This window comes from Triturus cristatus, chromosome 4_2 (assembly GCF_964204655.1).
Source record: "Triturus cristatus chromosome 4_2, aTriCri1.1, whole genome shotgun sequence".
NCBI classification, from domain to species: Eukaryota; Metazoa; Chordata; class Amphibia; order Caudata; family Salamandridae; genus Triturus; species Triturus cristatus.
The window spans coordinates 672,130,020-672,155,486 of record NC_140586.1 but is presented as its reverse complement, the minus strand read 5'-3'; the positions used below and the strand labels follow the sequence as shown (position 1 = coordinate 672,155,486).

General features: G+C 41.9%; 1 protein-coding gene across 3 annotated transcripts in view; it reads right to left on the bottom strand.

Moving 5' to 3' along the window:
- Positions 1 to 25,467, bottom strand: part of LOC146834882 (cytochrome P450 2J2-like) — a 630,312-nt gene that overhangs the window by 389,740 nt on the left and 215,105 nt on the right. For all 3 annotated transcript variants that reach the window (XM_085602487.1, XM_085602486.1, XM_085602485.1), the window contains exon 2: positions 5,198 to 5,360. In XM_085602487.1, the coding sequence (XP_085458613.1) occupies positions 5,198 to 5,360 (163 nt within the window). The remainder of the gene's footprint in view (positions 1 to 5,197; positions 5,361 to 25,467) is intronic.

Genomic DNA, 25,467 nt, shown 5'->3' with positions numbered 1-25,467 from the left:
TCTCAGATTAGTGAATCGGCCCCTATATTTCTCCTCAGGCATAATGTTTATTGATGAACCACTGTCGATAATGAATGGTATTGAACAACCATTTAATTTCAGGGTAATTTTCGGACAATGTTTGAATGACTTTGGCATGTCAACTTTTCTATGACTGACATTTTTCTTCACATGCGGCCAGTCCAACATTCGCATGCTTTTCTGAGGTAAATATCGACATGAGACAACCATCTTATTCACTTTCACTTGATACTGATATAGGAGAACTGTTTGATGATTATTGAGATGATGATTGGCTTCATTCAGTGTCGATTTGTCTTAACGGATGACGCCGCTTGGCTTTGTGGGTTTGCGTCTAATGTTGCTTCCTGAACGTTCTGGTACCCATTCTGTCTTTGCGCCGTGATGCACTTACTGTTTCCTTCACTTTGCAAACCATCAGAAAATGGTTCTCCTTCCCACAGTCTTTACATATCTGTCCAATGGCGAAACATTTACCTTTGTGTGGAAATGAAAATCCACATCTAAAACACAACTTCTTCTTATGGGTAGACTTTGTGTCCTTTAGTCTTTTGCTTTGGTTTACTTTTCATACTCATGACTGACTCATTCTGGGCATTTCCAGCCACATCTGCAGCTTGTCTATTAACACGTTCTTCAGCTAAGCATCCATCAACACTCACTAAAGACTAAGAGTTTCTCTCAGCATTCGCCGTTTGAAAGAATTCGACAAGCATCCATCAATAGCTCTAAGACATATGGCTTCTTCATCATTAAATTCATTGAACTTACAGTGTTTGAGGAGTGAATCGAGTCTCTGGACAAATTAATCAATGGTTTCACCAATTTTCTATCGTTCTTGACTGAAAATATATCTTTTGTAATCTACATTCGGCACTGGATTAAATTTGAGATTCTAAGCCTCTTTGATTTCTTTGTCAGTTTGCTGCATTTTCCTTATGACTTCGAATGGTGTTGGTTCCAAGGACGCAGCAACATTGTAAACCAGTGTGGAACTTAATGACACTACTTGTGGATCGTTGTGAATTGGTTTATGCAAACCATCTGTGAGGTCTTGCGACCTGTTGTTCTCTGGATCATCTTCAATGATAACTGGAAACGTGACTTTCTTCTTGGTCTCCATCAGAAACACAACCTTTCACTATTTTGAAAACCTTGTTCGACTCTCACACTTTTATGGCTACAGTGTTGCTCTGAACCCCACTCTACAGCTTTGGTGGCATGCCGCCTCAGGTATATACAGCTCTGTAAACAAAACTCTGGGCACTTCTCTTTGAGCCACTTAATCAAATGCAGTAGTACGACGACTCTCTGTAATGAGTTTGGTAAGTTAATTATTTCTTTTTTTCTAACTATCAATTTGCACTTTCTGACATCTAGTTGATCTCCACCTTGTAGTGCTTCTGGTCACAGTGTTATTTTGCAAATTTTGATTATCAATGGCTGCTCTTTGACAACATTGGTGCATCCACCTTCAGTGTTAACACTCCATATAACATATGATTTTTTTCTTGCGCTGCAGCGCGGTACTTTTATGTGTAGTCTGACCAGCAGGTTCTTGCCAATGACATGTAGATTCTCCTTAATGCTTTCATTATCTACAACTACTTCACAGTGGCTGGAGCTGCATCTTGACTCCACATGCATTAGCCGTCGATTCTGCACTTCGACAATGGCACAAGTAGCACCCACGAGCAGTTTGCTTGAACCACAGTAAACTCTCTGGGAGAGCACTGTTGATCATTGGGTTACTTATCCCTATTGTCACCCCCAGTTGAGTGTCATCCACAGCCTGGGTACCCGCCAAGGACTACACCGCACACGGAGGTTAGTATTACACATCTTTAATCAATCAATCAGGCGTTTCTTAAGCGCGACTACTCACCCGTAAGAGTCTCAAGGCGCTGGTGGTGGGGGTGGGGTTAGCAGGCTCCAGTCCATCAAGGGGGGGGTCTATCGAAGAGCCAGGTTTTGAGGTTTCTTGCGAAGATGGGGAGCGATGTTGTCTGTCTGAGGTGGAGCAGCAGGGCATTCCAGGCGCGAGCTGCGAGGAAGAAAAAGGAGCGGCCTCCCAATCTGGTCTTTCTGGTGCGGGGGACCAGAGCGTAGGAGAGCTGGGCAGATCATAGGGTCCTCTGGGGTGAGTGGAATTTTAATTCTTCAGCGTGTAACTCTATACCCAACATTCAAAACAAGCCTTCATGGCATTCCACTCAAACACTTACATCAGAGCTTTACGGAGTCCATCAGGAGCCAAAAAGGTTCCGTCATTAACCCGCATGGCACTACACTAAGCACAAAGGGGCATATTATCAAGCACGGCATTAACATTTAGCTAAAGCGGCGATAATTTTAACGCGGTTTCTTGATAATATGCTCCAAAGTGTTTTTAACCTTATCAGGGTGACCATCATTAAAATTATTTTGAATGGTTACACTATAGATAATTTCATCCTTTCCATGGCTACAATATCAAGAGCTCCCAGACCTCTGGTTGAGCCCACCAAGATGTACCATCATTATGGGCATTCTTGTCTACATTTGAGTCTGAGTCTAGCCCTAACATCACTGCTTATAGTCTACTACTTAAGGATATCCCAAATCCAATATGGCCACCATGAAACCTCGTTCTTGGGAGACTTTCTGAATCCATCTATCTTTCAGGACACCTGGCAGGTCCTTTTCAATGTGCCAGCAGGCAGCTTTGTATGTTTTCACTTTCTTTCTCTTTCCATTGTCTGTCCGTTAACTCCATTTTTTTATGCTCGCCCCCTCAAAATTATTTCACTGCTTTACCTTTCACTCATAAATTCCTTTCCTCCATGACTTCCTTTCTCTATCGGAAGATCCCCCTTTCTTTGTTTCTATCACTGTACTTTTGATTATCTGCATTTCTCTCCGTTCATGCTGTTCTCTTTTTGCCTGTTACTTGAATGCAAGTCTGTTTATTTGCAATCCTGTGTCATTATGTCACAGCAATTGGAATTTCACAAGATTTTATGTGCTCTAGGTTGCCCTTTAATTAGTTAATTTTTAGAGTGGTCAGATTCTAAGATGGCGGCCAGTAGTTGCATGGTTGGTGATTTCCTCCTTTGTACTCCTACAGCAAGCAAGATCTTGAAGACAGTACTCTTTCTTTTCTACCTCCCAGTTACGTAATGGCTCCAGAGGTAAGATTTCAGTGGCAGAAAATAGCGTAATAGCACTGATATTAGATGTGCAGATCTCAGGCTGTCAAGTGGTGTCTACTACTTATTTTCTCACTCTGTCCCTTGCAGTTTACTCTGTCCTTCAGTGTGTCTCCTAGTGCTCTATGATCCTCCGTCCGTTTAGACTTTAGCGACTGCTCAGTGTGTCAGCATGTAACCTAGATTCTACTGGGTGTCTAAATTGACTGCTTTATTCCTCCAGATCATCAGGGTCTTCGATATGGAGTCACTGAACAGAAACCAATGTACAGACTGAAAAATATCGGTCGATAAAATCTTCCCCCTTTGATTTCTCAATCTCTCAGTTTGCTCCCGGAGCTACTGAGTCTTTGAAATATGTCTCTTTGTGCATCCCAAGTCTACATAAGCCCCATATCCTGCCATCTCTGCTACCTTGAACTATGTAACCTAATGTCTTCTAATTCTACTTTTCTGGTCCTGAACCCCCTCAACTTTACTTTTACCTGACTGTATAAATGTAACTTTTGGCATCAGGGCTTTTGTAAAATACCTTTTTTTAAACAAATACACTTGAAACAATGTCCTGATGCAATCCATATCTGCAGATCCAAATTGTACAATGTGCAATTTGTTTTGTATTGTTTTGGGAGGGGAGGGGCATCATGGCCCACTTGATGGTAAGTCTGTTGTCTGTCATCGCAACTCCCTACAATCAACACATGCAATACATTTCAAATGCACTGCTTGAATTATCAAACGGGAGATTCCTTGCCACAGAGAATTGTGTGTATTCCTTGCCAGCTGTTTGTTTAATTGAATTTTAACTTGCTCCTCTTATATAGACCTATAGGTACATTTGTCTTCACAACTAAACTAGAACCTTACTTAATAGTAAATAACCTTTTAGTTAGTATTACTAAATGAAAGTTCATGGGCCTTGAGATAGGTAGATTTGAATATTGGTGACATTGGTAAAACAACTTTAGACACAAAATGTAAGTATGTGTGGATATTATTTATTGGTTCCTGGTTACCCTATACTAGAAAACATCACATCAAAGGTATTTTGCTGACTTAAAACATTAAACAGATCAAATTGAAAACATTAGGGAAACTGCATTTTTCAGTTAGAGCAATCTGAAATAGACATGCATCCTTTACATAGAATTGGTAGGGTAAATAGGATGGGCGAATCGAAAGACGATAAAGAAAGTCTCTCAATAAACTGAGATACAAATTCAGGTGACTAGCACTAGGGATATATATAATCTGAACATAAGACATCTTTACTGTCAAGTGCTAGAAGGTGATATGTTGAAATTGGTTTCTAAATTGGGCATGCAACTTAGGTCTGTGGCAAATTAGTTACTGAAAGGTTTAGGATTTATACATTTTTATTTAAAGAAGAATGATGAAGCTGGGCCTGCGGGACATTTGGTGTAGTGCCACGCCAACCATGCCACTCCACGACACACCACACCACGCTAAAAAGCAGGCTGTGCATTTATCCTACTTTGCTTGGTTATGTTACAGTCCTGGGTGTTGAGGTAGCTGGGAGACTTCCCCAGCTTGACAGGCACTGCACTTGTGAGTTTTCTAAATGAAACAATACTGCAAATTCTTCAAGATTGTTAGTATTATGCTGTGGACGGTGAGTGGGTCCTTTATAATAAGTGATAAATGGCCAACATCTCAACAACTTTTGCTTAACTGATGGAGCTGATGGAGCCAACAATCAACAATGTTATGTATGTTTAGAGACACTATTTCTGAAGAAAAACCTTTTGGGATAGGACTACAAATGCACAAAAAACATGTAAAGTAAAAGCTTGGATTTAGTGCACTGAATTTTTGTGATTGTTTTTTACATGGTTTTGTACTTTGCTCATGGCAATGATGTTTTTTATTCAAGGAAATGACTAAATTATATTTACAGAGTATATAGTAAACGCATCTATCATAACATAAAATAGATGTGGTACTGAGGAAGTAAAAGCAAAACTTACCACGTTCTTTATATAAGTCCTTAATAAGGTGAGGTGTTGGCCGGCCTGCAAAACTGTCTCCTTGGTGAACATAGGCTTCCTTCACGATTTGTAATCCGTTTATTAATACAACGTTCCTACTTCCAATATGCATGCCGATAATTTCACCATACTTTTCCGATAACTGAAATATATGTAAAATATTTTCATTAGCTTACTGGATATCCAGTGTTCCACGTAAAAAAGGATTTATTTACTCCAAATTAATTGTTTTCCAACATGCAATATCATTTTCAAATATGACTGCTGCATTACTGGATACGATGGCAGGTGTTGCTGGGCTAGAATTTTCACCTACCACATTTCCCAAATGTCTGTATACTTATATTTGGGGCCAATCGACTAGCAATATCTTAGAATATATTTCGAGTAACAATTAATCAAATACATTGGTCAATAAGAGCCACATAGTCTAGGATACTTATTTAATTTCAAAGGGTACATGGTAGGCATTTATTTCTTCTTGTGTAGATATGCACTCATCTTTAGGTAAACCTGAATACAAATTCTGCAATACATCGATAAATGCATCTTTGTTCAAAATATAAACCCCCTGAGGGTTTAAGATTACGAGCAAGTTCTTCAGCATACAGTGCCAATATATGGCCCAAATTCTCAGTGTTTATACTGAAACCTTTTTTTAGCAAAATCTTAAATGCAACTAGTCTAGTATAGAGTGCTGCTTCTTGTGAACTGGGATACTGACCCTGAAGTGTTATGCTCGATCTCTAGTGCTAAGAGGAGCTCCCTTGGGGGCAATCAGCAACAACCGGCGATAATTATCGCTCAGCGCTCTTAGCGTGAGGATAATTATCGCCGGGTAACGTGGATTTTTATCGCTGAGATAGCGTGCTATTAGCAACGCTCATTTCCTCAGTGATAAAAATCCTCACGCTAACTGCCTAACGTGAGATTATCGCTGGAAACCCAGCGATAATCTCACGTAGTGTGGCTTAAGCTTGCTGATAGGGACTCACAAACCAAGGAGCATATTTACAAGCTGGCGATAAAAAATTATCGACGCTTTTGCGGCCGTTTTCATCCGAAACGCGTCGATAGTTTTATTGCCTAATTAGCAAGGCCACGCTAACGTGTGAAACCTTGCTTTAGCGTGGGGATTCCAAACGCCCAGATTTGCATCTCTAATGAGATGCAAAGTGGGCGTTTCTGACCTAACATGACAGGAAAAATGTCGCTAAGCGACATTCCTCCTATCATCATAGGATATCATGGCTAAGTCAGTCCTGAAGCAGGCATAAGGAAAGTAGCGATAACAGGGGTTATCGCTACTTTTCCTGATGCTATGCTGCATAGCGTGGGGCTTGATGATAGGAGAAATGTTAGGTCAGGAACGCCCACTTTGCATCTCATAAGACATGCAAAGCTAGGCGTTAGGAATCTCCACGCTAAAGCAAGGTTTCACGCATTAGCGTGGCCTTGCTAATTAGGTGATAAAATTATTGCCGCTTTTCAGCCGAAAACGGCCACAAAAGTGGCGATAATTTTTTATCGCCAGCTTGTAAATATGCCCCTTGGTTTCTCTATTGCAGATTTGGCATAAATATGTCTTCAAATGTTAAAGCTAAGCGATGCAGCCTTTACCACTGACTGACTTCAAGGGGTCCCACACAATTCCAGGTGGGGATGAGCCCTCATTTTCTATTACAATATCTGACAAAATATTAGTACAAGTGTATACATATAAAAACTCCCAAGCCCAGCTGTGAAAGGAGGAGGGTTATGCGTGGAGCTAGCTATCCCACCATGTAAAAAATTCCTAGCTACAAAATGTAAAACAAAAGACATTCCAGCCTTAAGGAGAGAGAAATTTCCTTCACAGAGAGCTGTGACGTCTTGTGGTGTAAGACAGAGATCCCTGGAAGCCACGAAGCTGATCTACCTGCGTTCGACCAAGACCATCGCCATCAGAACATGAGACATGAGGACCATGTACGAGACAGGCAAGACAGCCCAAGTGGCAGCAGAGATGAAACAATACAACCTTGCCATGCTTAGCATCAGTGGGACCAGATTGACACAGTCCAGACGGAAAATACTGGCTCTAGGAGGAATGCTGATGTATTCAGGACGAGAACGTCACACATATTCAAGGAGTAGCACTGATGCTCACGCCAGCAGCCAACAGAGCTCTGATTGGATGGAAAGCCCATGGTCCTAGAATCATCACAGCGACTTTCCGCACAAAGAAAAAGAGGATCAACAAGAATGCTATCTAGTGATATGCACCTACAAATGACAGCAAAGAAGGGGGAAAAGAACAATTTTACAACAGGCTCCAGTCCTTCTTAGAGAAATGCCTTGAGAGAGACATCACCATACTAATGGGGGACCTCAATGCCAAGATTGGAAGTGACAGCACTTGGTACGAAGAAGTCATGGGCAACCATGGCTTTGGCGACATGAACGAGAATACTGAAAGGCACACATATTTATTTGCCCTGGTGATAGGTGGTGGTGTATTTCCACACAAAAGAATACACAATGCAACGTGGGTGTCACCAGACCATTCAACAGAGAATCCAATGAACCATGTTTGCATTGCCGAGAAGTTCCGGAGGTTCGTGAGGAGCAGACGTGGTGTCGGACTATCGCCATGTTGTGGCCAGACTAAAGCTACAGCTGAAGAAAGCATAGATGGAACCAGTAAGCCAAAGCAAGCGATATAACACCATCCTCCTCAAAGATGCACAGAAACTGAGTGAATACTTAGTCCCCCACAGTAACAAGTTTCAAGTCCTGAAAGAACTAGAGGACAACAGAGACCCAGCAGAAAGTCAGTGGGAGAAGACCAAACAAACAGCGACATCAATCTGCCAGAGTCTAGTGGGTGCCACAAAACATCAGCATCAAGAATGGATCTTCACTGTGACTCTCTGAAAAATCCAGGAGGGAAAGGAAAAGAAAGCTGTAATCAACACCAGCCAAACAGCAGAAAAAGCAAACTCTCAAGGTGAATAGACCAGAAACAACAAGATAGCTTAAGAGCAGACAAGCAAAGATTCATTTATGTGCTTGCCACAGAAGCCCAGGAAGCAGCAAGCCATGGAAACTTAAAAAAAGAATTCTACAACATAATGAGAAAACTCTGGCAGATACAGCAAGCCAGAAAGACCTGTTAAAGGCAAAGCTGGGAAGACACTCATGGATAATGAAGACCAACCACAAAGATGGGTGTAGCACTTTGAAGAACTGCTGAACCAGCTTGTGACGCAGTTGCCACCAAACATACAGCCAGCTGACAAGGACTTGCAAATTGACAGCAGCAGACCAACCAACAAAGAAATACAGCAAACTATCAAACATCTGAGAAATTTGAAGGCAGCATGACCCAACAACATTTCTCCAGAGGCACTGAAGGCAGACATTGAAACATCAAGAGATGCGCTCTACACCATGTTTGTGAGGATCTGGGAAGAGGAAAAGGTGCCGTCAGACTGGAAGGAGGGATATCTCATCAAAGTCTCCAAGAAAGGCGACCTGAGTAACTGCGCGAACTACAGAGGGATAAATCTTCTATCAACCCCAGGAAAAGTGTTCAACAGAGTTGTTGCAGGGGTTCTACTCAGGAACAGAACTATGTTTGGGACCAAAGAACATTGGCATTTCGGGGCTGAGTTACCATACTACATCAGTATCAATGAGTTCGAATCTGACCAGCCATAGTGCCTCACTTGCCCTACTAACCTTTTCTAGCCTTTCCAGAGAACCAAGTAAGTTTGTAGCCCAGAACACAATATTCTTGATCCTCTCAGTGATTGCGGTGACAGGACACACACTTTCGCTCTCTCACTCGTACTTGTCTACAATAAGAAAAACAAGAGACATGAAGGAGGTTTCAAATATTTATTTAAACTATCATGCTCTAAGATGCAGTATTTGTGCCACAATTAGAAAACAAATGCATACCAAAAAACTGTTAGCATGGTTAACGAACCACATACCATAAAAAGCCCTGTAATGTGATAAGACAGATTAGCCTAGATCCCCTTTCTACTGAAGGCAAATGATTATATATCAGAGATCTCTGGGATTAGTGGCAGACCCTGTACCATAGGATGCATAGATGGATGTTCTTCATCTCAGTGGACGCAGTAGTCTTGCCTAAAGACCTTCGCTCAATGTGTGTTTTTAGAACTTCTGTCCTCAGTTATATGACAAGACATATTTGCTCACAAACAGCAGCTGTATTCTCGTGTTATGTCCAGGTGCTACTGAGTATACAACGGGGCATTGTTGTTTGACCTTGTCTATGGTGTTTAGACTAAATCTCAGGCAACGAACAAAACACGAAAACATAAGCAGGTTCTGTGTTTAAATACAATACAGCATAAAAACAAGCACCTTTATATAGTAAAGTGTGCAAAGAAAAATGTGGCCTACAACATGTACAACTAGGCTAACATAGGGAAAATGACAATGGGCCATGCAGGAAACACACAACACCCTCCCTTTGTTCAGGATAATAGCACGAAAGAAAACACTAAATTACATAAATGTAATTAGAAGATAAACAAAGTCAGAGCACACTGTGAAAATACTAGAATTTCAGAAAGGAATTGTCAGTTTTGAAACATAATCAAATTATGGTGTTCCAGGGGAATACATTATGTCACTCACTAATTCTAATAAAGGAGTCCGACTCCGCATATGATGATTGGCCAACAGCCCAGGTCGCAAGCTCCAAAGAACAAACATGATTTCCAGTCTTAGTCAATGCCGAGAGAGTCACCGGGCAACCTACAACCGCATTAGTAGAGCCTGCATCCTTAGATTCATGTGCCGATGCCCATGTTTCCTTGAAAGTTAGTGGTTCGAACTTCGCATTGTGGATGAATCGCAAATCCTAAAGGACAGTCCAGAAAACGGATCGCTAACGGACTCATCAGCAGTCCGATGTCCAAGGCAGCGGATGTCTGCAAAGCCAGGCAAATATCCAGTGCCCATTCAAAGGGGCACCAGAGACAGTGGAAAAAGGGTTGCACAAAGTTAAACAAGGACGGTCTAAATGTGTAGGACCAATCAAGCAATCTAGTTCCTGCAATAGAAATATTCCAATCATCTGAAGAATGTGCTCACGGTAGTGCTGGAGCGGTTCTAGTTCCAGAAGACCCACAAAAAGGAACATCCATTGCGGAGAAGTAGGAACAGGATGAGAATGCCACAAATGAGGCATAAAAGCAACAGGAAACCTCTGAATACACTTAAAAAATGGAGTGGATATAAGCCGGGATTACTCCAAAGATAGTTTGGAATTAACTAAAAAGGCCTGAGCCTTCAAGTTTAAAAAAGTGGGCGAGGCCAGCCAGACAAGAGGCATTAAAAATTTGATGCAAAAATTCTCTGAAATACAGGGGAAGGTTTGAATTCAACAATTTCACAATGATTGTATTTCACTGGAGGTTCTAGCCATCTGTATTTCAAAGGTTTTACAAGCAGATGAGAGAGGTACTTCTTGTTGAAACAATAATGCTTTGAGTTTGCTTAGCTTGTTGGAATCTGCCTTCAAAGATGGAATGGAAGGCCACAACGCACTATTTATGATCCCATGCGGAGGGCAAAAAAAGACATTGTTGCAACAAGTGACTAACTGAGAAATGGACAAAACATATGGAACTCCAGCTCGCATTCCGCAACAATCTTAATCACTATGCATTAAATTACTCCCTTTAGAAGGTACTGTAATGAAAGGGAGAACTGCGGGACAGAAATGTCTTTTAAATAACAGGCCAAATTAGGCATTGAAGTATTACATGCGCCAATAATTTTAACATGTGTACAAACGAGTGAATATATTCTTCTCCAGTAATATAAAAACGTCCTTATTGGTCCTGTCTCAGCGATATGTAAAGGGAAATTACCATAAATCTTGAATGAAGCTACTTCCAAGGGGTTCATATCTACCTCCAGGGAAATGTTTAATTAAGCTGTGAATTAAAATGTTGAGATAGACAGTGAAATTACACCGCATATTAACCACACAGCCGAAGGCATTTCGGCTATAGTGATGGGAGTTGTTCTAATTTTTCTACATGCAGCATTGTGTAGGTTGTGTGTTTCATGACCATTATTTGTTGCTCGCAATTAAATTAAAAGGCAGAAATAAATCGCTGCAGTTCAAATAATGCCATGGAATGCACCCATTTTTGAGTGTTTGAGGCATCCGGCTAAACTGTATAATAAATCTAAGCAGACTTTGACCATGATACAGCGTTGACATGTCATGCTGCACAATATCCATAACAAATGACTCCATGTTTTTTAAATTGTAAATACGAGATGACAACACATTAATACTATGATCAACAACAGCAGGCACTTTATCCAAGTTATCTTGATAAATTTGTCTTAAACATGCAGTAGCGTCCATCTGCGGTAATTTCCAAGTTACATTATATGTACCATATATAATATATTTTAGAATGTGGAGATTTGAGACCTAAAAGAAAATCTGATACATTCACGTTTTCGGACAGGAGAGAAAGATGTTGATTAACAGTAGACAGTGTGGAATGTTCCAACCATTGTTGACATAACTTTCCAACTGAACAGGGGGTAATAATACTAGAATGTGTCAAATATGAGTATAGGGGATCAGGTCTGTTTGATTTAAACATAATTAACAAAACGAGCGTGATAACCATTAGTGTCTATTGGCCACAACAACCACCCACCAGGACCTAAGAATGAGGAATTAAATGTAATGTTCGGATCCATGCTATTTAATTGTTCTTCAGTGTAATTTGTGAAACTTTGCCAATTATCAAAGTGGAAAATACAGGGAATTGTCAGGGGGTTAATTTCCTTAAATTTTGCCAATCCCAGATAAGTAGTTTCCTGGATAATTTTATTCAAGAAAATCACTTGTGTGGGAATTAAATAGGCTCAGAGTAAGGCTTCTGTTCCCTGAACCTGCCAAGAATTTGTTCCCCAAATTGATTTCAAATCAATTGTGTAGTGTCATAGCTTTTAAGGGTCAATTGGGTAACAAACAGAAACAAACTGTATTTTTAAGCTTAGTCTGGGTAACCATGTATTTTTTGGGTGGGATAGGAACAAATCTGAAATAATATGATGTGGGATCTGAAGTAGCATATCCTGTCAAATACACAAGCTTGTCTTTTTGCTTTTTGGAACTCCCTTGTGGGGGAGTTGGACAATGTTCCCAATGTGTATAGTTAAATTGTGTACGCTGGCTCTGTGCAGAAAATAATATCCATAATGATGATAACAAAACATATCAGCATAGTTAGCAGAATTAGGATATAGGTCCTCTGATTCAAAAACAGTATAATAATCTAGTTCGGAAAGCATAGAATTTACAGTGTCAACATCCCAATCATCCGAATGTAACCCCGGTACTATTATATCACCGACAGAAACTTTGAACACATATGGTATCTGCAGGATCTCTGTAGGGCCAAAAATGTTGAAAAAAACTTTATCCCAAACAATCACATCAGTTACTGGAATGGCAGAAATGTTGACGAGGGCCAAGTCTCTTTTCAGTTTATGCGATGAGGAATGGGTGGCGAACACCACATCGACCAGGTCTGTAGCAGAACATTCTAGGAGATAATGGCCATTCATTAACAGGAAAAAAAGTCACAAATCCAATCCATGTGAAAAGAAAACCCAAGAAGAGTATGATCCAGACATATATCCAAGACGGGACTAGACAAGTGCATTTCAACCATGAAATAAAAATACAAATCCATGCTGTAGGCAATTGCAAAACTGAAGAACTGTCTGAAGAAAAATCATCTTGATCCATATAGTACCTGGTGGTACTCAGCTGGACAACTGGGGGCTGTGACTGAGCAGCAGGACTCGGAAAATCCAATTGGGAAGGATTCGCCAATGGTGGATCTGTAAAAATGACATACGCTGTAGAACACGTAATAGTATAAACATGTATTTTGTCTGTCAATTTGTTGACGGAGGACTCAGCCTCCCCCCTCAGCCGGGGACAATAAGCATCGGCGGTGCTTACAGGCTGTAAAGGTAAGTCTTGTGGAAGGGTATGATCACTCCATGGCATACTATTGAGAATTGGACATATGGTGTAGTTTGACATGTTTGATGGAGATAAAGCGTTTGTTTTTAGAACCTGGAAGTGGCGGCACGGTCACAGTTTGTGTACCTTGTATGCCAAGAACCAGAACAGGAGCACGGTAAGTTGGGCTGAATTCCTTTTTAATCCCCTTAAAAACCTTTTCTAGAACGCGATCTCCAACTTTCGGAAGCTAGCCAGAAACTGTTGTTTGTATGTCTGATGCTGGAGATGGAGACACAGGCAAGTATTTGCTAGATTGAGCATCACAGAACTTGTGTAGGTCCTGTAAGACAGCACAATGGTTATCTACGTCAAAGGTGGTGGCAGCCGCCACAATGTCTGGACCGTCAAGCTCTGGAACATACATCTTGATGCCAAAAAGCACTTCGTGCAGGTCAGCCCACCAAGAGATCTGTTGGGGAGGGTATTAAGTTCTTGTTGAACCCATAGAGATGGTTCAACCAACTACGCCTCATACTTAATACTCTAGCCAGGAAGGACTGCTTTAAGTCACGGTTCATGCTTTCCACAACAGGAGGGCCCTCAGGCCTATATGGACAAGAATAACGAACTTGTACACCCATGGACTTCATTGAATCACGGTACGCTTTAGAAGCAGAAACCAGACCTAGGCCCGAGTGGAATGCACAGCAGGCATAAGTCCCAATAAAGACTTGCAAATTTGAGCATCTTCCGAGCGCTGTGGCCATACCCAGAGGAACCTAGAGCAAGAATCATCTGCAAACTAGATAAATGTAAACGCAGTATCCGAAATCAGTGGACCACAGTGATTGAGGTATATACAGCCAAAAGGCTTGTGAGAAATCAAGAGATGTGTCTGTGGTGGATGAGACACAGTGGAGGTTTTCATCTGCTGACAGATGTCGCAACACAGGGCATATTTTTTGGTCTGTTGGTATAAGCCGTGCCACCAATAACGTTGTTGTAGAAGAAATAGTGGCAGCCCCTACCACATGGGCGGGAGCTACACCTTCATGTGTGGCAACAATTAAAGCTGTCTCTGTTGGGAATCACACGATTGCCAACTCCAGGAATAGTTACAAAAGGAACATTCTGGTAATTCAAGTGATAACAGTATTTAGAAGGAAAGCCCTTTGGTAAAGGGGTGCCGTTTTGTAAAGCATTCATGGCAGTCAAGATATCACTATCGATACAAATTTTAGAGAGGGAAACTGCTTCTATTTTAGCTGTGGCTACTGCAGATTTGGTTTCTTCATCTGCTAGAGAATTCCCTACAGTGTGTGTTCCCACAAGTTGGTGACTCACTGTATGTATTACATGTGTTTGTGGCAACCTATCCTTAAGATCTGCCACTTTAATTCAAAGCCGTTTGTGCTTGATTGTGCTACCCCTTGAATCTCTGAAATCATTTGGTCGGCAAAAAAATTAAATTACCATTAAACGATTGTACACAGTAATAGAAATCACAAACTATAAGTGTGAGGAATTCAGGATCCGTATTTTCAAGTGCAAGAAGCAAAGCTTTCAGTTCAGCTAACTGCGCAGTGCAGTCTTCTAGAGACTGCCTGCAAGTTATTTGGGGGTGAAAAACACCATCAAACATAAAAACCTAACCTAAAATGGCAGACTGGTGAGGAGCTCACAAAGGGAGCTCCTCTCACTTCAGATCATAATTTTCGTGATATCCCTGTTAGCCTTAGCGGCATCTAAACCGGACTCATACTTTCATGATTGGAGTCCTATCTCTCATCTTATTCAGCTCTGATCGTTGGTCTGCAAGGTTCGGGACTCTTATCTGGACTGGCATGGACCCCCCATTCACGTACCAGGTTGGATGAGAAGAGCGTATCCAGCGAGCCTCCTGGACCTACTGCAACATTGATCTTGAGCACCAGAGGCATACACAGCGGGAATTCCAGTGCGGTCTCCTACCACGATTTCTTTCTCACGAAACCTCACTTCAATGCAAGATTGGCTGAGAGACACAGGAAGGCACACTCCCTGTATACTGGATTTTCCCTCGTCCTAGAAGCTGGAGGGATTGATCTCGTCCTCCACAAGGAGCACCCCGTTAAAGCGCAGGCCGTTGACGCTCACACGGACCGGCGCTCACGTTAACGGGCGTTTTGAAGACATGCCTCCCCTACCCCCTCACTGGTTGTCTGAGCAGTGAGGGAGTCAGAACAAGGCGGCTGCTCGTCCATGCTCGAGAGACCGTTAATCTGTGATCTTTCAGTTTAGACGGCAGGCTCCTTAAGTCATGAGGGTTTCGCACTCGCTATGGATGCAGACTTGATTGCACACAATTGCCTGCTGACACTTTGTTTATTTGATTATTTGCTGCAGACTTGAGTGCACACAATAAGGAACCCATTTTTGGTTTATTGGATTATTTGATTATTTTCTGCAGACTTGATTGCACACAACAGGGAACCCATTTCGGGATTTCCTTTTCGGGAGGAGGCGACAGTCACCAACTATACCTGTATTCGACAAAATGGCAGCAAAATATATAACTATGGAGAAAGGACTAACCATGGCATGATTTTAGTCAGAAAGAGACATAGCCCTTCTCCATAAAACACACCAAATGAAAATAAAGAAAGGACCAATCAATACAGTGCAAATAGAAATTGAAATAGGACTACACCCTAAGAAGACCAATTAATGGAAAGGGTGATTGGACTGACTCCCTTTTTATGGGTTGGTCCCTTGAGAATCCAGACAACATCCCTCGATTCCCCACTCAACAAGTACACAGGTGAGAGTTTTTTCCTTCTGACCTAGCTCAATCTCAACTTCACAGTTACATCTTGGCGATATCTATGCAGACTTGAGCTAGCCCCTATTCCATCCCCCTCTCCCTCCCTTCATCCCATGACCAGATGCCCTCATCCCCCCTGTTCCAGCACCTCCCCTTATTTTCATGCTTTACAGCAATCTTTCTATTCTCATCCCTGCCTACACAGAATATGCCCCCCTTAATGACCCTAACCCAAGACCAGGCATACCCTCATCCTCACCTTCACCTAACCTCACCCTTCTTGCATATTCTCCCCTCCACCCCCACCCCCACACTCCCTCTCCTTACTTCACACTGCCTCACTCACTCCCCTGACCCTTCTCTACCCCCACTAGCAAGCGTCAACTCCACTATGGAGCGCACAGGACTACACACTTATACCATTAAATACCCCCCCCAACCTTACAAAAAAAGCAGCCAAATGCTTTAATCGCAATCTGCTAAAATCTCCCCCCGAAACCCCAATCTCAGATCCTTACTTCTCAACAAACAAAGGACACATAACTAACAACATCATCTTTTATACTAAGAGAAGAGTCCAATGGAGGAAAGCCTTTCTCACCCTGTTCTCGATATCTTCCACTAGGAAAATAGCACACGGTCTCACGATCTCTATCATCCCCTCCCCAATCTACAAAGCCACTGCAACAATCACCTTCTATCATAATGGGATCATCCTCATTCAATCATCGAACCGTAGCTTAAACCTACCGGATAACATATTTGCTCTTATCAAGGAAAGCTTTGTAAGACCCCATCCTCCCTCCCCAGCTGATCCCAATCTCAATTCACTTCCTAACTCCCCGCCTGATTCCCCATCAAGACATTTTCCTCCTTTGACCCAATCGGCATATACACCCACCCCAGACCCAACAGACACCCCCGGAGATGACAAACATCCTTCTAATTCCTACTCTACCCCCAGAACCACTAATATTCCCACTGTCCCAACCACACCTCACATCCATACCTCCTCACATCCCGGCATTCAACCCCCCTCTCCTGACAGCCACATAGGCAGACCGCAATACAACGAACCAGATAGCGATCCCCCCTCAAACTACATACATGGCCCAAGCACACCTCCCTTACCCACAGTCCAAACATTAAGCACGTTACCACCCACACCAAACCCCAGACTTGATGAGATATTATTATCACTACAACAAGTCAAAGAGGACCTCCAAATTCTACGTGACCTGATTCTACATCAACTCAAGTTCAAACATTCTGAATTAGAACCTAGGACAAACCTCCAAAGTAACCACTCCAAATTCATCCAACAGCTGCACGCACCCTCCCCAAAACATCAGCCCCCAAGGTGGAGAACAGTGCCTTACCGCAATGCCTCAACCCGTCCGGTCTGAAGGAAAAATCCTTCATCCGCTAAAGACTTAATCTCCCTACTCCATTCCTATGATCTACGGCATCTCACCCTTAAAACAGCGTATTCAGACAACGTGCATAAACATTCCCTAATCCAAACCATCCCCTCCAATACTCATAGAGTTACAAGACACAATTGTAACGAAATAGTTGAAAGCAACCTTATGCGAGTAACCCTCACACACAAATCCAACACAACCCCCATCAAGGCTCGTCTAAAATGTATACTTCTAAACTGTAGATTTGCCTCAAGACATGCAGCTGATATAGCCGATCTCATACTCACTCATGAACCTGACCTACTAAGTTTGACCGAAACATGGCTAAATGAATCATCTACGCTCATCCTCGACATACTGGTACCACCAAACCATGTTATCATAAGACTAGATAGAACTGATAGGCCAGGTGGCGGTATTGCTTGCCACTGACCGGTATTATCCTCCTGTGAATACCTTTGTTTAGACATCACTAGTAATAACAAACCAGTGTGTTCACTGCACCCATTCTACCACCCACCAGGTGACCTCACCTTCATCGAATATCTCATGGATATTATATCTACAAATCCTGGACAACAAAAAATTCAAATATTCCTTGGAGACCTCAATCTCCATTGGAATGACCTTGACGATTCATCGGTCAATAGCCTCAAAGCTTTCCTCTCGGACCTTGACCTCACCCAAATCTGTAACAGCCCCACACTTGATAGAGGCTCAATCCTAGATCGAGTCATTTCCAAAGCTGAATCCACTCAGCTTGAAACGATCCTCCCTTGTGATTGGTCGGACCACCACATCATCACATTCTTCATCAATGAATCAGTAAAACTACACTCTGCTCAACCCATGAGAACCAAAATATGGAAGAGGAATCTAAAAAATTCTGTGCTGTCTTACTCATAACCTCCAGCCCTAACATCCTGCTTCCCGCTGAAGGCCTATCCGATGTCCAAGGTCTGACTAATCCCTACTTCTACTCCATGAACATGGTATTAGACAAAGTTGCCCCTTAACAATTGAAGAGTGTCTCCACAAAAGACTCAAAACCATGGTACGATGATAGTCTAAATGAGGACAGATGATCCCTAAGATTAATTGAACGACGATGGAGATCAGCGCCATCCTCTGACCACCTCAAGCTACTAAGAACCACGAGGCACTCCTACTACAGAAAGATCAGACAATCAAAAGCAGACTTTTTCAGTTATCAATTAGACTAAGCCAAAAACCATCCCCAAAAACTATTTGAACTAATCAAAACACAATCTAAGGGTGTACCTCACCTCCCCGAAGCTAACCCAGACACACTACCCAATTGCAAAGAATTTGCCTCCTTCTTCACTATGAAGACTGAAAACATAAAGACGGACCTGCTCAACGACTTAATAACCCATACTGACACTACCATGGACACTTCATCGCCCCCTCTAGGAGCCCCACTCATATGCTCTCCCAAGTTCAACCTCAAAAACAACGCATCCTGGTCCTCCTTCAATACATAGTGAAGAAAATATATTAACAACTCTCATGGCTTTGAATCCCTCCAACCACTTGACAGACCCTCTTCCCGCTAACTACATAAAAGACTTCATTCCACTGTTACTGCCTCTATGGACCAAGATTATAAACACCTCTCTCCTTCAAGGAATCATCCCAGAACTCCTTAAATCTGGGCGGGTTTTCCCATCTTAAAGAAGCCAACAGTTGACCCTTCGAACATAAATAATTACCGCCCAATATCCAACATCCCTACTCTGGCCAAACTCTTAGAAAAATGTGTTCACATGTAGCTTAGCAACCAAATAGATCATTTTAACCTGCTCAATCAATACCAATCCAGCTTCCATGCAGGTCCCAGTACTGAATCAGCCATGACCCACATAATAGATGACGCACTAAAAATCCTTGACCAAAACGAAGCATGTTTCCTAATCTTGCTCGACCTATCTTCGGCCTTTGACACTGTAAAACACGATAACTTGCAAGATCTCCTGAAATACAGAGTGGCATTCTCTGGATCAGTTCTAAATTGGTTCACCTCTTTCCTTCTAAATAGATCACAAAGATTCAAGGTTAATCAATCCTTGTCCAAGCCCGTCCCTGTCACTTTAGGAGTTCCGCAGGGATCATCCCTCTCTTCTACACTTTTTACCCTATTCATGGAACCGCTAACCGAACTTCTCAGCTCATCTAATGTCCATTATCACATGTACGCAGATGATAAACAATTATATTTAAAGATCTACTCACTAGAAAACATCAAATCTCTCAACTTAACGCTTAAAAAACTGCAGACCTGGCTGGCCGAAAACCATTTGAAACTAAACACCCTCAAAACTGAATTCCTCCTAATCACTCCTCCCAACCAATCGACCATCATTCTAAATTGGCTGAAACACCTAACAGCACTTAACTGCCAACCTCTTATTATCGACTCAGCGAAATCGCTTGGAGTAACTCTTGACAGAAATCTAGACATGCAGAAACACATTAGCGTGGCAACAAAAGGAGCACATTTTCAGATGAACACATTGAGAAGACTAAAACCCTTCCTTCCTGCAAATGACTTCAAACTGGCAGTTCAAGCACTAGTAATCCCAAGAGTGGAATATGGGAGTGTATCTCTTTATGGTCTTCCCAGATTGACTACAGCCCCTCTAAGAGCTTCAATCAACGCAGAAGCTAGACTCATCACAGGCTCCAAAAGAAACTGTCACATCTCTCCTGACCTTAGAGCCCTCAACTGGCTATCTTTTGATGCCAGAATTCTACTAAAAATCACATGTATGACGCACAAGGTCAAGCATCACAACACTCCGAGTTATCTGGCTCAGAAATTGCCGCTTTCTTGTGGTCACAGATCATCCAGGAGCTCCAGATATCTTATACTGAAACCACAACGATTTGCCAAGAAGAAAACATACAACCGGGCCTTCTCGGGGATGGCTCCCAGGATTTGGAATGCACTGCCCCCAGAAACCAGACGGAATCCTTCTACTGCATCTTTCAAAACAGAAGTGAAATCTCTTCTCATGCCTAAATTTACATGAACTATGTATATAACTTGTAATACGTTTGCTGGTTTGTATTGGACATGGCTACATTTCTCAATGCTTGTTTTGTTCCTTACATCTGCCCTGTAAAGCGCTCTGATACCCACAAGGGTCTTGTTCGCGCTATATAAAACCTTCCAAATAAGAAAATTAAATAAATAATACCAATTATGATGGTGCATGCAGCAGAGTACTACTGCTTAGAACCTCTAGCAGGTTAAGCTGAACCATCAGTGCAAATGATATGTTTATATTGATCAAGAGGCAGAACAGTAGAGGGCAAATGATAGACATGCTCACACTGCAGAGATTCTTGTGTTTGCAAAGAAGGGTCAAAGACAAAGTTCACATCTACAGCTAAAGACGTAGCCCATTGTATCTATCAAGAATGGAGTGCGTTTAGGAACGCTAACTTTTTTGACAACCACTAAGGCTGGCACGGGTGTAACGACAATAATCAGTTTTCCTCGAGCAAGCAGCCAATCTTTAAGAATGGCCATCTGGATGGCAGTCAATATTTTTTCAGTGGAAGCAAAATGTATTTCCGCAGTGGAATATATAAGCGATTTATATGCCATGTGCACTGTTGAAGGTGACATATGTAAATCAAATCACACCCAGTAAAACTCGCATGATGAGATTTGTGGTATTTACACATGAATGCAAGTGGCATGTTTCAAACAAGTCAGATTGTAAAGATCATAGCATTTCTGATGTCCAAGATGAATAGAAACATTTGGATGCATTAATCAGATATGTATATTCCATCAAAATTCAAAAATCCGAGGAGATACTGCAATTTTTTAAGTGTGTCCGGAAGTTGCAATTGTGCACATTTCTCCAGAAAGTGAGCAGCAATTCTCTTTCCCTCATATCCTAAGAAAAGGACACTCAGAAACGCTATATTAGATTTTTTAAAGTTGGTCTTGTAACCAAGTTCAGCAAATCGCAATATTATACGATCTACTCTCACCAAGTGGAGGTTTAATTCATAGTCCGTTAGGTAGATGTAATCTATGTAGGACAGACCATTAGGGTCTATTTCATAAAGAATCAACACGATTCATGGTACAAAGACTCCCTGGCTGTTCTTATGGACCATAGGAAATCGTGCATAGCACATTTGAAAACCTAGGGTGCTAAAGGCAGACCAGTCTCAGCTCTCAGGAGCTAAATTATGACAGAAAGAAATGTTGCAATTGTCCAAGGTGGCTTTGTATTTTTTAAGGACGTTATTATTAATGAGTGCTGTACTGTGTGTAGTTTGCACTGCAAATGTGCCTGTAAGATTGTTCAAATGTCTATAGTCGAAGACAATACAATAGGAATGATTTGGCTTCAGAACTGGAAAAGAGGATTATTCATTTGAGAGACACAGGGTTCAATTACTCCCTGGTTCTCCAGTTGGGATAGAATTTCTTTAACGGGTGCTTTAGCATCCCGTTTAAGAGGATACTGTGGCTGCACTTGTGGTATAGCTTGTATAGGAATAACATGATAAGGGGAATCCTCATCCCAACTCCAACTATTACAACAAAGTGCAGAGGCCAATTCAAGGGGCCATTCAGATGTATGATGTATTAGTAATAGTGTCCACAGCCGGAAATGTGACCCAAGGTAAAAGACCTCAAACGGAACGCTACATTCACTTCAACTACATAAAACACTGGAGTTCTCCCATTAGGGACTTTGTGTTGTCGGTCAGAGTTGGCTGCATTAGCCTCTGGTTGTGCCATAGTCAATATATCACAGATACAAAGCTCAGCAAAAATAGCGTATAAACCTTTTAATATTCAAGCTTGTAAAACCAACAGAACTAAAAGGATAAATCTCTAACACCACAGGCGTCTCCGGTAAAAGGTGTGAGGGTATTGTGGACAAGCACAAGCACTACTCAGAGTTCCCACAAGTAAGTACCTGACCAAAACGTTGGTAGCACTGTTGGAGGGAGGCACTGTTGGAGGGATTCTACACCTACACAGAACTATGCACAGAAAAACCAGACCTCAGTGTGTAGGGGTGTACCAACCTACCACATTAGTACCCAAAATCCCCAAACCGACTAACTATAGTGTCTCATTGGTTCTCCTCCAAAAATCACGAAGCTAAAAATTATTAGGCAACCCAGAACACAACACTCCCGACTCTCTCAGGAATCGTGAGAGCAAGACTCTTTCGCTCACTCACTCATACTTGTCCACAATAGGAATTGGCAGAGCCACTGACATAGTTCAAAATGTTTATTTTAACTATTGTGCTCTACAATACAGTATACAAGACTGTACCAGCAGCAAAATGCATAAACTCAAAACAGTTAGCATTGTTACAATTCCATAGAGTAGAAAAGGGGGAAGTCATTATATAAAGACTATGGAAAAAGGGCTTTAAGGCCTAACCACCCACCCCTTGGTTGAAAGAAGTTTATTTATATAAAGGAAGATCTCTGGGCTTTGACAGAAGATCCCATACCTTAAAGCCTGGATGTAAGGTTTACATCATAGGAACAGCAGAGCTCTTCTCCATGGAAAGGCTTTCTCCAAGTGTGTTAAAACAACATGCAACCCCGTAATATCAAAGCACGAGTCTCCAGCAATGCAGGTGTGTTTAGCATGTTATGTCTATGTGCTAGGGAATGACCAGAACAGAATAACAAGGGGCATTGTTTATCGACCTTGCACATCGTGTTCAGAATAAACTCCATGAAAAGCAGAGAACGCGAATAGCAGACTGTCCTCATGTGAAAGGCACAAATAGAGTCTTACAAAAACAAAGGCATGTAGTAAAGTGCGCAAAAGCAGCATCATGACAGCAAAGCTCATGCAAACTTAGCAATGTGGACAATGTCCCTAAGGGCCATTTAACACCCTCCCCTTGGTAAGGTCATAGGACATTATCAAACGACCAAAACAGAGTTCAAAAGGCAAGCAGAGTTCAAAACCTTTTGAAAAAAAACCAATTGGGAAAGAATCGAAACCAAAGAAGAAAAATCACAGATATCCCATTCAGCCAATACTCCAAGTGCTGCTGCACGCGCCATACGGCAATCCCCAGAACAAGCCTGGTCATGAGTCTCTAAGGGACCCATCAACTAGTTCAAATCCAGGAGTGGACATAACGTATTGGAGAGGCATAAATCCATAGCCCAATTGAAGGGGCACCGTTGACAATAGAACACTGGTTGCACGCAAGTAAAGTAGGCAAAGCGAAAACTTAATCCATAACTTACACCAAGCATTGCTAATGGCAAGCAGCCAAAAACTGGTTGAATCCAATCACGGTACAGCTGCAACTGGCCTGGTCTGTGCATTACCAAAAGATGAGCAGCCTTTGCGCAGCAGGAACAGAAGAAGCAGGATTCCACCACCTAACGCCAATACTAAGGGGAACCCTCCGAAGACGCTGGAAAAAATAGAATGAATAAAAGCTGGTATTACTCCAAATATCGTCTGGAAAGAAGTCACAAGACTGGATCCCACATCTTTTTGAAAAATGTGCAAGGCCTTTAGTGTCAGACGCATTAAAAATTTGATGTATAAGGTCCCCAAAGTGAAGTGGGAGGTTAGTGTATAGAAGGGAATGTATCTTGCTAGAAATCCTTGCCACCTGTAACTCGAAGGTCTCTCGAGCTGAAGTGAGAGCCACCTCTTGATGGAATAATAGCGCTTTGAGCCTGCTCAATTTGTTGAAATCTGTTTCAAAGTCGGAAAGGAAGGCCAAATGGAACTATCCAGACTCCCATGCAGGGGTGGAAAAAGCACATTGCTACAACCAGTTACACACTGGGAAAGCGTTACTAAATACGGGATTCCTGCCCGTAAACCACATCAATCTTGGTTGTTCAAAATAAGATAACTTCCGTTAGTAAGCAAGGTAAAAGCGGGAATTACTGATGGCACTGGGGTTCCTCTGAAAAAACAGGCAAGATTAGGCGCCAACACATTACAAGCGCCGTGCAACTTAACGAACTTACAAACCAGGGAATGTTCTACTGTGGAATCGCAGTCCTCCCCTGTAAGAAAAACTTCCTTACCCTCCCGCTGACATCTGTAAGTGAAAGGTAGGGACCACAATTCAAGTAAAAATGTACTACCTAGCGGTCCAAAACGGCCAATCTGAAAATGTTGCATGCACGATTTACATTGAAACAGTGAAAAAGGGAGAGAGATAACCCCATGAATTAACCAAACAGCAGAGTCAGTTTCCGCTACAAAGAACGGTAAGGGCTCTAATTGTTCAATATGCAAAAGTGTATATGCAGCATCTTTCATGGACATAAATCTTTGTATATCAGTTAGATTAAATGGCAAAAACAAAGCAGTGGCAAAGAGTTTCCAATGTCTGTGCAAATTGCATAACAGATCTCAATTGATTTTGACCATGATATAACACAGATACATCACTTTGAACTATATCAATAATAGATGAAAAAATATTCTCCAACGTATACATGCGTGATGAAAGTGCATTGATGCTATTGTTGACCACAGCAAGGACTTTCTCTAATTTGGCTTGATGAATTTGGCGCAGATGAAGTGCTGCCTCAATCTGTGAAATTTCATTGTAAGCGGCATAAATAAATCGAGGAGACCTAGGTCCTAAGATGAAATCAGCCAGATTGATGTCATTCGATAACAGTGTAAGGTGTTGTTTCACGGATGCTAATGTGGAATGTTCCAACCATTGTTGGCATAATTTACCCACCGAGTATGTGGTGACTGAATGTGTAAGTGGATAATGAGGATCCTGCCTAGTCTGAGTGAAACCAGGTGTTAAATTATAAAAACGCAATTGTCATGCATTAGTATTTGTTTGCCACACCAACCACCCAGATGAATCAGTTTCAGAGACGTTGAAAGTTCCATTTCAAAACAATGCTTGCAGGGCATCAATAGTATAATTTGTCTGAGTGCGCCAATTGTCATATTCCGCTA